General features: G+C 43.4%; 1 protein-coding gene across 3 annotated transcripts in view; it reads right to left on the reverse strand.

Moving 5' to 3' along the window:
• fras1 (Fraser extracellular matrix complex subunit 1) overlaps window positions 1-14,453 on the reverse strand; it is a 216,084-nt gene that overhangs the window by 57,158 nt on the left and 144,473 nt on the right. For all 3 annotated transcript variants that reach the window (XM_047592667.1, XM_047592666.1, XM_047592665.1), the window contains exons 22-28: window positions 14,142-14,288; window positions 12,536-12,676; window positions 11,951-12,091; window positions 11,676-11,816; window positions 9,476-9,764; window positions 7,579-7,663; window positions 2,360-2,683 (exon numbers count right to left, since the gene is read on the reverse strand). In XM_047592667.1, coding sequence (XP_047448623.1) covers window positions 2,360-2,683; window positions 7,579-7,663; window positions 9,476-9,764; window positions 11,676-11,816; window positions 11,951-12,091; window positions 12,536-12,676; window positions 14,142-14,288 — 1,268 coding nt within the window. The remainder of the gene's footprint in view (window positions 1-2,359; window positions 2,684-7,578; window positions 7,664-9,475; window positions 9,765-11,675; window positions 11,817-11,950; window positions 12,092-12,535; window positions 12,677-14,141; window positions 14,289-14,453) is intronic.

Raw genomic sequence — 14,453 nt, forward strand, 5'->3', positions numbered from 1 at the left:
CAATTCAATATAAAGCGGCCAGCACATCACTTTAAATAAATATAACCTGTCATTAAGGACTTAAATGTGATCATAAATCTGTCGGTTTCCCTTCACTTCGTAGTGTACGGTAGAGCGAGCCCCTTTAGTGCGTCCTTATCCGATCCACTCATAATGTAATTCCAGTAATTAAGTAATATTTCAAGCCTCCTCTGTCCTTAAAGCCTAGTGACGCCCCTGTAATAAAGTAACAGAGAAATGTAACACAACAGAAAGTCAAGTCAAACTAAGCTAAGCTAAGCTACTTTATGCAACATAAGGTAGAAATGTAACAGAAAGTCAAGTCAAGTCAAGTTGGGGCTTTCATGTCACAGACTGGAACTGAATAAATGCAGTAACCTGATGATAGAAAAGTGTCAAACCTCCTCTACTTCTAAATTGTGAGTAGATGCAACGCATGTCGTTTTCGGAGGCGTTTTCACAACATCGTGGAGGAGGTTGTTGTTCGGGACCAGCCACAGATCAGTGTATGACCTACCAATCTGTTCTAGTTGTCTGTTATCTGCAGATCACCCTTTATTTCAGCTTCCCCATCTGTAACTAAATATGAACTGGTCTGAAGACATCAGACGGTTTCCTTTAGCTTTTTCTAACTGAACTCTGAGCTCCCTGAGAGATTAAAGATTAAAATAATGAAGCATGTAATATACCGTCAACCCTTTTCTGAATGGAAATGAACAGTGGTGCAGGTATTTTGTTCACAAACTGACTCAGATCTAGACGACGGATGAATCAGTGTCGCTGCAGGACTTTTCAGCAAAGACGTCGCCTGGAGTCAGGGAGGTTTGGAAGCTAGGCTCTTACTCACTGTGGCATCCTGATGTCTAAATAAAAACAGCCTTCTTAGTCAGCCATAAAATAAACCTGTCACGTATTAACAGCAACGTTAAAGTCCCCGTGAAATTAAAGTTTAAGTCCTCTACAAACCAACCTGCTACAAAATAAGTTGTCTAGTAGATATTTTAAGATACTTCATGAGGAAGGAACGCATCAGCTTTTAATTCATGGGCGGCTCATTTATAAGTGTCACCAAATAAAAAGAAAAACAGTGATTTTTGAAAAGCTTCCAACCTAAAACTTCCATATAAAAATCACTGAAAGTAGTTACAGTCCATAAATCATGTCCCAGAAGTTTTTAGCTGAGCACAGACGTAAACAGTAACGTGGCCGTTTTAGTGCTGGAGATAATCAGCCCAGCACTATGAACACATTGGTGGTCGGTTGGTTTTACGCTGCACAGGTGTGAGTCTGTGTTTGAAGATAACAACCTGCCGACCATCTGCTGCCGCCTGGCTGATCCAAATCTCACTATTTCAGAGCAGCGGCGGAGGCTGAGAATCATGGACGAGCAGCCGACGAAGAGAAAACACACGGGTCAGCGTTTTTAACCCGCGGGAACTCATCGTCAGGGAGATTATCGAGCTCTGAGGAGGAACATGAAGGTCTCTGAAGGACATGCGCAACTAGAAACCTCCAATGAACTGTTTGCATTCAAAAAATATTACAACTGTAACTCTGGAGAGCAGCTGCAGCCTCCTCTGTGTGGGACTTTGGTTGATTTGGTAAATTTTCCTCCCACAAATTTAAATTTCTTTAAATGCAAATTAACATGAATCCAACATATTTTACTGAAGGGAAAAGAGGTAGCTTAATATTAAATGCAAAATGATAGTTTTGATCGTTCTGGAACCAGTATCGAAACCAAGGTATCGAAATTGGCATCCTCAGCCCTAATCATCTGGTGATATCCCATAATTCTCTTAAATTCACGTCATGCCGCCCCATGATTATCCAGAGGACAAGAGGTCACAGAAAATGAATGAATGGGATGAATCCTTCTGGATTGTTTTAACAATATAATATAATAATCTGAGTGTGGATCCTGAAGATGATGCAGCATTTCACAGCTGTTGCAGTTTGTCTCACTTATTACCACATTCTTTGTGAACTTCACCAGTTTGACTCATTCCCCAAGATGATCCATTAAGAGGAGGAGGAGGAGGAGGGGAAAGAAAATCAATTTTTCTTTTTCTCCTGACTGACTGAGTTACTGTCTGGGAAGCATAGCCGGTGATGGTTATACTTCCAGGTGCAACTCACTAATTTGGCTCAGCTGTGTCACATCTAGGAAGGTGATAACGGAGGAGTGATGCCAGGGATTTGTCTCGGCCGAGAGCCAGAGGAGAGATGGACGACTCTCAATTAAGCACCAGAGACTCGTTTAGATTTTAAAGGTTGTAGCATCTTCCTGCTGCACTCTAGACCCAGAATTAACCGTAAATTTGAGAGTATAAAACCGCTGACGTGTCAGTCTTCCTACCTTCTGGCTGATCTGGACTTGGAGCAGGACGTTCCTGTAGCTGTGTCCGTCGTTGACCTGCAGCACCGCCCCGTCCTCTGTCTCCTCCGAGCCGTCGTGGACGTACTGGATCTGTTCCCGCGTCAGCTCCTCCAGCTTGAACCGGCCCATCGCCCGGTTGCCGTGGAGGCGGGTCAGCCGGCCGTGGCGGGGCGGCTCGAGGACCATGATCAGAACGTCGGCCGGGTTGTCGGGGTCGTCAACCTGCAGGACCGACTTGGTGACGGTTGCACGGCTGCCGCGGCCCTCGACGGGTAGAGGGGCCAGGGTCACGACCCTCGGAGGCTGGACGTCATTCAGAGAAAACAGGACAACAGGGTTTGATTAGAGTCTGAGGGGTTTAGTTAGAAAAGCTAAAACCGGCCAATCAGAGGGTTCAATCTGCCCAATGGATGCAAAAATGACACAGAAGACACTAGCTGCAATTTCTCAATAAAAGTTACTCCTACTCCAGATACTTCCACTAGGGGTCACTCTGTTTTTGTCAGAATCAGAGCTGCATTTTATAGAGAATCTGTCCAACCAGGGAATGGATCGTCTTCAAGAACGTCCAGTTCCCCTTGTTTCATTTTTTTTTTTTGATAAACCTTCACCTTCTTCCACTGCATCCCTCAGACACTTGAACAGTTTGGGATCTAGAGAATGTGGAGGCCAGGTCAACACCTTGTACTTCCTTTATGCCATCAAGGAGCATCTTTACTATGGGGTGGGGGTGCCAGGACCACAAGAAGTTTCCCAGAAGAACATTAATGTTTTATTTATTTCTCCTGTTCTCATGTCGAGTGCCAAGTAGTTTTATAAAATCTAAAAATACTCCTGACGTTCTTCCACAGATCCTAAGAGACAAAACAAAACAGGTATTTCCAGAAACTAGAAGTATACACGCTTGACTCAACCATCTTTGAGCTCATTTTACCAGAAGTTCCTCACTGGAACATCGTGTTTGAATATCTGACACTGAGAACAAAGGTGGCTAAAGGCTCTGAGACTAAAAACAGCACTGATCCGTTTCAGTCCGTCCGGCCTATATATGGGGGCGTGAAAGGCAGAGATGTGCGGCCCGTCCCCTCAGAGACGCCAGTCAGCCGCTGGCCCCGAATCAAAGAGTCGAACTGGTCGGCAGGTATGGAGCTCAGAGGGCTCGAATCCAAGTCATCGCCTCCGTCAGTCTCTGGCTGAGCTCCAGGTTTTTACCATCACAGCAGCAGCAGAGCAGAGGCAGAATGATTGGAAGGGAGGGAGGGGGTGGATGGATGCACGGAGGAAACTGGCGCCAGAGACGACATGTGGAAAGTCATACGTGCATACCCCCTCCGTCTGTAAGCCTCTGAACTGAAGTAACCTCCGGCTCAATCTTCTTGTCACCGAGTCTCATAAACACTGAAGTCATTATCTGCAGCCTGTTGCCCCTTTTTGTTCCGTGAGGTGTGTGTGTGTGTGTGTGTGTGGGGACAATGTTTTTAGACGTCAAACAAATAATTATCTCCAAGAGACAGACGACTTGTCCTCAGGTGAACCCTAACCCTAACCCTAGGGCATCCATCTCAACCCTGGCTCGTCACTGCTGCAGTTTGTTGACAGGGAACAAAAGGTTGTGGATGTGCTCAGATTAAGTTGTGCCAAAACATGCTAACTAGCTAGCTCAAGGCAGAATCAACCTCCCCACCTGAAGGCAAATGAAAGCAAACACAAACACAGGAACAGTCAGGTGGGTGGGCCAAGCTATTATCCTGAATTTACAGGTGTGAAGGAGCGATGCGGTTCATGTGTGGAGAGCTGTCGTCATCCTCAGGGCTACAGCAAGATGGAGGTTTGTTTTTGTGCCGTTTCCTGACTTATTTTGTTTTTGTTTTGCTCTTCCTGCAGCGTCCATGTCGGGTGGTATCCAGAGGAACTTCAGACTTTATGACACAGGGTCATCATCTGAGTACCAGTGTTTGCACAGACTCCAAATGTAGAGCAGAACTACTTCATGTTTCATTCAAGGAGAATACATTTTTTTTTTTTTTTTGACTTATTAGTAAAACGGAAATTAAGTTGAATATCAGCTTTATTTTCTGGGGACAAAAGAACAAGAGAAAGGCTTGTTTTGAGATTCAAAAATAAAAAAAAAATGATTTTTCATTTCTGGTTTTAAAAGCAAACCTGAAATACCTTGAAACTGCGAACAAACCAATAAATGTAGATGACGCGTGTGTGTGCGCGCGTGTGTGTGTGTGTGTGATTGTGTGTGTGTGTGTGTGCGTGTGTGTGCACTGACTGACAGCTCAGAGCTTTAAAGATAGTTCAGAGCCACAGAAACTTCACTTTAAATGAGAACGGTGACTCTAAACGGGACTTTAAAGGTGCATGTGAGGCCACTTCTGTAAAAAATGTCATCAGCAGATATTGGATTTTTATTTTATTTTTCGGTTCAAAAGAAACAGCCGCTCCTGTCAGGAATGAGGAGCATATCTGCAGCTCAGATCTTTCATTCCTGAGGCTACGAGGAGCTGAGGCCCCGCGGGCTGAACATCTGACGGACCTCAGTTAACTCTTTATCAGCATTACTCTAATATGACCACATTACTATTCCCAGATTAAAGCTTCTTATACAAGTTAGAATCACTGCTCTAAGGGACGTTAAAGGACCTGTAGTCTTTGGTGACTTTTCCTTCCTACAGGTCACAGCTGGAATATTATTGTATTTCACAGAGACACTGTTGCTCTGCGTCTCTACATTTGTTTCTGTTGGACGTTACTGGAATACGCTGAACGGCTTCTTTCAAAGCAAACCTTAAAACAAGTTTTCTGAAACCGTGTCGACAGGATCCAAGGAGAACAGAGGGGGAAACAAGAAGAACACAGAGTTACATCAGGACCAGGGATGATCTTTGATGTGGAGTGAAGAGAGAAATCACACAAGGCCATGTTTCTCCGTGCGACACGTTTTCTCTTCAGCAGCTCAGTGACGTTTGTTAGAAATCTGGGAATTCACCGGTAAAGATGGGGAAGTTGAAGAAGAAGAAAGAGACAAAACAGAAAATCCAAGTCTCACCTTGGAGTCCCCAACAACAACACAGACAATGTGGTTCCTTGTATGAAGTGTGTAGACAATGCTGTAAGTTACACGTCCAGGAAAATATAACCATGGTCGATGTCCATTCTCTGATTCTGATTCTCGGATTCTGAAGGTTATTACCTTCATTTATTGGATTCTGATACCTTTAATGCAGCAGAGGTGAGGAAATATATCACACCTGAGTGAATAAACACCCACAGATGTTCTTATTTAAACCCAGAAGTCCTCCACTGGCATTTTAGAACTTGGATGAAACATCTTCTAGAAACTCCAGTCCCAGTTTTGGATTTAACGATAAGTTAAGCTGCTGTTGAACAGGTCACCTAAGCCTGAGAGTTAAAGTTACGTTAACACGCACAGAAACCAGTAAAAGTTCCCTTTTGCATTAAACAATGATCAGCTGCTGCAGGAAAGTGTGGGAGTGGAGGAGGCCATGCAGACACACAGTCACGGAGGTCGTGTACTTGAGTCCCTGTTGTTTCCTTATCGGCGGCTCCTGCCAACGACGAGCAGAGAAAGTCGAGCCAATCAAGCGACTGTGTAATGGAACAGAATCCAATCAGACTGCAGCTCCACTCCGACGGCTCAGGCACTAATTTACTTAGAGCTGGCTCAGGTCGGAGGAAGCCGTCACGCTTTGTTGGTCGAGAACATGACACGAAATATTCCTCGAACAAGCTGCAGGTTTTTAGGAGAAGGAATATTCACCTGCAAAGACTCTATTCACGTTTTCTAAGTTCATATTTCAGCTTTCAGTGTTTAAAAAGAGGCCTTTTGTTTGGAGGGCTGTGTTGTTTGTCCCTCAGCTCTCAGCCCTCGTTCCTCTGTGTTTTATGTATTTGTGCAGTAATCTGAGGTCAGACCTGCTGCGTCGAGCCGACGTTGGCCGGTCGCCGGCCTGGCCTCGGTCCACGGGGACACAGACAGGAGGACAGATCAGCTGGGATGATGCAGCAGAATGACAAATAAGACGAGCAGCCGCTGCAGTGAACACAGTTACTGCGGCTTTAATTTGAGGATGTTTTACGAATCGGAGGAAAGATGGAGGAATTCCAACCATTTTTAAACACGAATGAAGCGTAATCATAAATATCTGGATTATAAATGGCTTTACTTGGTTGTGATGCTCTGCCTTCACTGACGACGTCATTAGTCACTATTATTGTTGTTTCTGCCTGTAGATTTTCAGAAGTTAAAATATTTCATATCTTTACTTTAAAAACCTCCTGTGTTGCCTTCACATGACCAAACACTGACGGATCCGCTGAGTTCATGTTGTCGTGGTCCTTTTGTAACTGAACATGTGTTAACCCTTGTGTTGTGTTATGGTCAAAAGTAAATTTAATCTTGTTTTTATGGGGACGAAGCTTCATGAGATCCTCAGGAACAGCTGTTTTAACACAACAAAAGATCTCTAAAAAAGGAAGTGACATCTGTGACGTAGGAACCAGAATACAGTGTTTGGAAAGGCACAAATTGTGCGTTTTAAAACGTTTTTTTTATTTTTTATTATTATTTTCAAATTATTTGTATTTGAGAAAATCAAAAAGGTCCTTATACTTGATTCTGGATGTACTGGAGCCTCTGCCTCTTAGCGACAGTGATCTAGTCTAGCTGGAGGTAACAAAAAGACGTCTTGCAGAGGTGGTTGATGTCGGACTCAAAGTTGAGTTGAGGATCCATTTTTATACCAACATTTGTGACTGCTGAGTACTTGTACTTTTACTTAAGCCTGAGTCTCTGGTACTTTTACATCTTTGCAGTAGTTGGTCCTTCAACGGGTCAACAATATTTAGTTGTTAATAAAGTCAACTGCACATCTCTGACTACTGTTTCTCTTCTGTCCATGAAAACATTAAGCCCAAAATGACGCAGGTGTTTGACCCAGACACATATGGAGTGATGGAATAAAATGATGTGATGGAATAAGAATCAGTGCCCTCAAACTCCAACCACCTGAAGAAGCAGCTAGTTAGAAACTAAACACAATAAAAAGCAGAACAACAGAAGAGAACAGGGAGAATATTCCTCTCCAACTATAATGACACTAAACGGACGTGCACAGTGGAGGCGGCCATCTTTACCTGGTGTCTATCTGATGAACAGTTTGTGTGTTTACCTGCATCGACACGACTTGAACCTGAACCGATCCTGGTTGAGAGAAGAGCTGAGGGTCAGCGGCACGTAGGGAGAACTCACCACTCCTACGGGAAGGAAGAGAAAGAAGAGTTCAACCAGCTGAGGCCTGTGGGAAAACGAGTCCGCTGAAGGTAGCGATAGCTTGGGGCTAATGTGTTAGAGCTAATGAAGCTACAAGAAAAAGAAAGACGGAAAGAACGAGGGATGATGGAACAAGTGAAGGAAAGAAGAAAGTGAGGAAAAGAAGGAAGGAAGGAAGGTTTTTATTTAATTTATTTGTCTTTAGTTTTATTTATTTATTTTTTTATTTACATCTTTAGCTTTATTTGTTTATTTATTTATTTGTATTTAGCTTAATTAATTTATTTATTTGTCTTCACCTTTATTTATTTCTTTATTTATTTCCATCTTTAGCTCTGCTCTGAACCTCGCCGGCTGCCTCAGCTTGTCTGTGCTGTGAATGTATCTGCTTTATCTGTTAGATTTCTTGGAGATAAAAGGAGGCTTCCTTTTGTTCAGGAGCCTGGAGACACTGGGCCGAGGCCTTTGATCACATCAGTGTGTAGAAATCCTTCCAGCTGAATCCTAAAATTCATTTTGTGTTTTACTGAGGCAGCAGTGAAAAAAAATCAGTTAAATTCAGTAAAATGAAATAAAAACAAACCCATGTTTAATAATCTTTTTATCCACAGCAGCTCACCGTATGGCAGGAGGTTTTTTTTTGTTTTTTTCTGGTTCTGCAGTCGTTCTCTCCAGCTCAACATGATTTGGAAAATATGTTTGTAATACGCAGGTTTTAATCTTTAGTGGAGCTTTAAAAAAACAAATCCATCTCTACGTATCAGCAGCCTCTCTGAGCCCCGACACCAGTGCACTCTGGGTAATCAGACTGGGGTCAAACACAATGAAAAATGCAGAATATGCAAATATGAGCACATTAACTACAACGAGATAAACGGGACGCATCCACAGCCCATGTGTGGGTTAATAGAAATGAACTTCCCACCTGGAGGCAGCATTAATAAAAAAAAAAAAAAAAATGAAATGTCAGGACGGGGGAGGAGGCTTAATGTCAACTTCAAATTAGATTCATATTGAACATTGGGAGCATGTGAAAAGCTGATTTATTTATGAAGTGTTTGGTGTAAACTGGACTGGACATTTGATATGTACAGAAATTTAAAAATTACACCAACGACTTGCTCATATTTCTCCTCCAGATTTAAATCCCATTAAACAAGAGAAAGGAAGACCTGCCACTAAGGAATAAAAAAAGAACATCTGAGATGCTTTGGCAGTAAAATATGTAAACCTTGTCTACTGTATGTTAACGGCAGGTCTGAAGAGTCCTTAGTCCCTACAAAACAGCAATAAACACATCATTTGGGATGCGACGGAATATTGTGCATTATTTTCTATTTTAATTTATACATTTATGTCAAATGTTGGTTGTGTGCTTGGAGGTCACTGTCGTTTATTTCAATGAGGATGTGTTTTAATGGCCGGTCTGAACAGGGTCTTATAAAAATAAACACATCGTTTGGGATATTTTGCAACTGTCAATCTACTGTTGTTTCAGAACCATGAACATTGGGGAGATTTGTTCGCATGACATGAGTTTATTATTTTATTTTAGTCTCACCACATTAATTAGGACGCAATAAAATAATGAGCATAACAACTGTTGTCTTAAAACAGTGGAGCGCTGTGTACAGGAGGACTGGTGTTTGTTTGGAGCCTTTATTTTTTATTTTATTGAACTGGTCCTTTTAAATGTGTCTTTAAATGTTATCGTTAAAACAAAACTGCTACCTGGTTCTTAAGCTTTTCGAGGGACTTTAACCTGAACCGTATCGAATCACGTCCAGTCCACTGACCTGGCTTTGTCCTTCTGGTGTCTGAACCGGACCCGGCCGAGGCTCAGGTCTGCCCACGTGAAGGTGTCGTCCCCGGTTAGTTGTCGTCCTCCCCTCTCTTCTCTTCCTTCCTCCCTTCCAAACAGGACCAGCCGCCCGTTGCTGGGGCCCTGAACGAGCTGGAAGATGAGCCTCTCGGACGGACTGTCCGGGTCCTTGACCTGCAGCAGGGTGGGGGGCAGCGGGGCAAAACCATCGAGGGGAACCAGCAGGGAACCGTTGATCTTGAGGGTGGGGGGGTGGGTGTTGGCTGGAGGAAGGAAAAGTCAAATGAACAATCTGTGTTGCTGTTATCAAACTAAATTTGAACAAGGTGAAAAAGTAAGAGTATAGCTGACTTTAATTGGACCTGACTTCATAAAGAGGACATGGAACTAAAGAGAGTTTTATAAAGTTACAGAGTTTTATAAAGTTAAAGACTGGGAGGAGAAACCTGGTTATTTCCATCATTTACCACTGACACCACCACAGGTTCTAGCTGCTCTCAGAGGGAAGGATCTGCAACTGGAATTTGCATTTTGCTCTGTAGGATCTTAAGAAGGAGGTCATATAATGAGTTCTCAGAGCACTTTTTTTTCTAATTTAAGATTGAACATAAAGGACTTAAGTGAATACAGGAGGAACCACCTTCAGTATTACGGGTTTCAAGGAGCTGTCCATCAGCACCACACAGACATCAATCATTCAAGGAGCTGTCCATCAGCACCACACAGATACCAGACATTATAAGCAAGGGGTTATCTGTAACAGGCTAATTAACAAACGCTTCGTAAATAATGGTATCCTCATATAATATCAACAGAAGCGTGGGGAGTGATGTAAAATAGTTAATGTATCTAAAAAGCTGATTTTCTTTCATTTTTTTTTTACCATGTTTTATTTCAGTGTTGTGTTTAAAACATTTTGGTGTCTGTCCTCTTTAAAGATCAGGTCACGCGCCAAACTCTCAGATCTCATTCCATCTCTTCTAATGATGCCAACGGACACTGGATTCTCAAACTTTTGGCCATATAATTATACTTTTAAATGAGAATATCTCGACTTAACTTTTCTTTTTGTGTGTGTGTGTGTGTGTGTGTGTGTGTACTGGGAAAAAAATGAAAAAAGTAAGTTCATTGCTATTTTACCTGATTATGGATTAGCTGAAACCTCGAGGCAAAAAAGTGTTCATTATTTTACAAGAAGAAAGCATTTATCACCAACGCTGCATGGTAATGTATTTCTGCTCTGAATTGTGCTTTGTCACAGTTCATGAATCATCTCTCAACTATAATGTGCTCGCGACGGCCTCGGGCATCTGAGCCTGCAGGACGACACCCACTGTTCGAAGATAAAAGACAGAAACTAGAACTACAATGTTCAAGGACTGAGCTTCTTCTCTGATTCTGGGAGTTTCCGGAGGGAGCATCAATTAGTGCATTACTAACAGGAAACCTCCTCTTAAAACTAACGTGTGCTCCTCCAGTCAGAAATACATCCTCTATCGTGTCTTCAGCTCTGATCTGAAAGTTTCTTATTTGACTCGAAGGTTCATTTATAATATTTGTTAACAGGGAAGAGATAATTTAACAGCCTTGGATCACAGCTGGAGAGAATATTTTGACTTAGATTAATCAGCTTTCAGGACACAATGTAGAATAATTTGTTAGTATAAGGGCTGTTCAGGCGCTTCTCTGCTGTAACGTGGGAGCCCGTGAATACCTGTGGCCCTGGGGCTCTGTGGGGGCCCATGGGGAGAATAATCCCCTGGTTGCTTGCCAGGGAGTGTTAGCATCTTGCACCTTGGGCATCATTGTTATGCTGGATTGGTGGTTTTGCCCACAGTGGTCCCACCAGTATTAGTCAGATGTGTAGGGAGGGACTTATTTTATATGCATATATGATTTAATTTACATGTTTGTTACTTCTAAAGTGAGAAGAGGCAGAAAAAGTGAGCTGCAGACCTGTGCAGCCCATATATTACCCCTCCCCCACCAGCAGAGCGTGGGCAGCTGGAAGCTGGAAAATGCCCTAGAATTGACCCTAGAATTCTTTGAGTTCAATAAATGTTCATGTTTTTGGTTAAACTGAGATGAAACCGTGTCATTTTTATCATGTAACTGGAGGAAAAATAGGTAGCACATATCAGCCATATCGGCCAATCTCTAGTTATTATTATTACCGTGGCAGGTCCTGGTCTTCTGATCGGCGTAGTATCCGTGTCCACAGTCTGGGGTGCAGTATCCTTCCATGAGGTAGGTTTGATCCCGACAAGCTCTGCACCGACCGACCCCGTCACACAGCACACAGTCCGACGAGCAAGCTGGAAAAAGATGCAACGTAGTCAGAGAACACGTCTTTATTCTCACATTTTCAATTTCAAATTATTAATAAAACGACCACGCAAATGGCCTTTAGAACTCCCTCTCACTCTCAGTAAACACTTTAAACTCTTACGTTTGCAGACTTTCGAGGAGGCGTCCAGGAAGTAGCTCCTGCCACATTCCAGCACACACTGTCCCTGCAGGGTGGCGTAGGGAGGCTGGCACTCACGACACCGGCCGGCACCTCGGCACTCGAGGCAGTGATCGTCACAGGCTGGAAGAGAAACGAGGAATAAAAACGAAACACCGAGAGCATCAGACACAAGGACACAACTCAAAATGAACAGTGGTCTGACGGTTCTAATTCTAACAGGATGCAAAATGCACAAATCAACCCTTTTTACATCTGAGGATTAAGTTTAGGAGAATATTATGCAAACATTAAATATATTACTGATGTATTATGAAAATGATTCCAGGGGAATATTCTGTCAGAATTCATACTTGTAAAGAAGAAGTCTCTCTAGGAACTGTTTGGTCGGCTGCAATTAATTGTTTAATAAGAAACATGGTGACAAATGTTCAGAAACAAGAGGAAAGAATAAACTCTGCATGTGCAGCTACAGCAGCAGCAGCAGCAGCAGCAGCTGTAGCTGTGTGGGATGTGGGTCAGATTATTAGTCGTTTTTTTTCATTTATTTATTTATTTTGCACCGACCGAGGCATCTGTCTCCGTCCCGATAGGAGCCGAGGGAGCAGCCCTGAGTGCAGACGCCGTCCTGCAGCACGTAGCCCTCCATGCACTGCAGGCAGTCGGTTCGCTGGGGGCCGTTACAGGCGTTGCAGCTCCAGTCACACTCTGGGAACAGGAGGAGGAGGAGGAGGAGGAGGAGGAGGTGTGATGGGACATTGGGATTAGAAAAGGGAGGATTTCAAAGAGGTGAAAGCAGAAGAGAAGAGAGTGGAAAAGAGTTTAATAAACTCTTTTTTTTCCCAGCAGGGGATTGATTTTAAACCCACTGCCTCTTATCACCTGCACATCTGTTGTGTTTGTGCTGTGCTCACGAAAATTAAACACAATTAGGGCAAAAAAAACAAAAACAAAAACGCTCTGTGTTGGTGTGAGCTCGGAGGTTTGCGTTAAAGCTTCAGTGGAACAAACAGAAAAAAACAAAACACAGAGATTACTGCAACTGATTAAATGATACAGGACATACAGTTCTGACGGGAGGCGTGATTATAGGAGGGACAGGCCGCGCTGCTGCAGCTCTGGGACACTAAAAGCTAATTCATCCATTAGGACTGGAGCTATTTTGCCATTTGTTGGCAATAATTAGCACCTCTGGCTTTTAATTTAGTCACTTAATAATTTTACAAACCCCTTCTTTTTTTAATTTTTTTTTTAAAATCATCATCATTCCGGTCAAAATGTTCAGTCTTATGTGAAGAGTAGTTCATATTTGCCTTCAACATTTTAGCAAATACAAACAAAAAAGATTAATTTAGGGTTCCTCAACCCAGGAAAATCATCAGTGATGAAACAAAGTTCATTTTTTCTAAAAGGCGTCTCAGAAGGTCACCAGTGGGTTCGTCTGAGGTTCAGTGGATTGACCAGGTAGAGTCTGCCTCTGGCTGCAGGGACAAACAGGATCCGGATACTTAGAAGCACCTGTCTCTGCTAACAGCCTCCATTAGCGGTTAGCTTAGCTGCTAATCTCAGTCACAGAGAGGGGAAGTGGTGGCTCCACCTCAGGCTCCTCATACCTAGAAAAATCTCATCACACTGAACCAAGGCGGCGATAAAAAGAAGCCTACCAGGTGACTTCTGTGTGAACTGAGCTCTGAGAGTGAATATGTGAACGAAGCCAGCGTGAAACCAGAGTCACGGTGTTTACAACCAGAACTCATCTGGAATCCATTCTTTGATTTAAAGAAAAGCCTGGTTCATGTGCGCTGGCTGCAGTCTGGGCTGATTAGTGGGTAATTAAATGTGTTATGTGTGAAATTCAGTCAGGAGAAGCTTCAACTGAGCCTCATTCATCAACGTGTCTGTGCACAGGAAGATGTAAAGTTAAACGCACACACAATTTGCATATGTAGTCCCACAGTTTATTAGTTGATTGATGGAGCCCATAAAGTCCACGCAGCTCACTACTCTACATGCAATATGGATGGAGAGCAATTTATGAATATCATAAAGTGTGCGCTACACATCTTCGTTATTAATCCTGCGTATATACCCCTCTCCCTCCCCCCCTCACCCCCCTCCCTCCCCCCTGTGCGGCTGCAGGTTGTGCTGAGCTGTCGTGGGCATGGGGGCGTACCTCTGCAGGCGCGGGTGGTGCTGTTCAGGTAGTACTGGTGGGCGCAGACCTCGTACTGACACTCCCCAAACAGCAGCACCTTGGTCGGGTCACGGCAGGATGTACAAACACCGGCGGCCTCACACGTCAGACACTGGCCGTCGCAGGCTGAAGACAAACAGAGCTCCAATTAGCAATTAGCATCTGCCCCTGGGGGGGTGGGGGGGGGGTCTGATCACAAGACACCAGCTAAAGGGACAGGTGGGACCTCTGGGAAACATCTGACCTCATTTCCTTCCTTAGAAAAATAAAATGTTGAGTTGTGGATCAGAA

Source organism: Mugil cephalus, chromosome 8 (genome assembly GCF_022458985.1).
Source record: "Mugil cephalus isolate CIBA_MC_2020 chromosome 8, CIBA_Mcephalus_1.1, whole genome shotgun sequence".
NCBI lineage: Eukaryota > Metazoa > Chordata > Actinopteri > Mugiliformes > Mugilidae > Mugil > Mugil cephalus.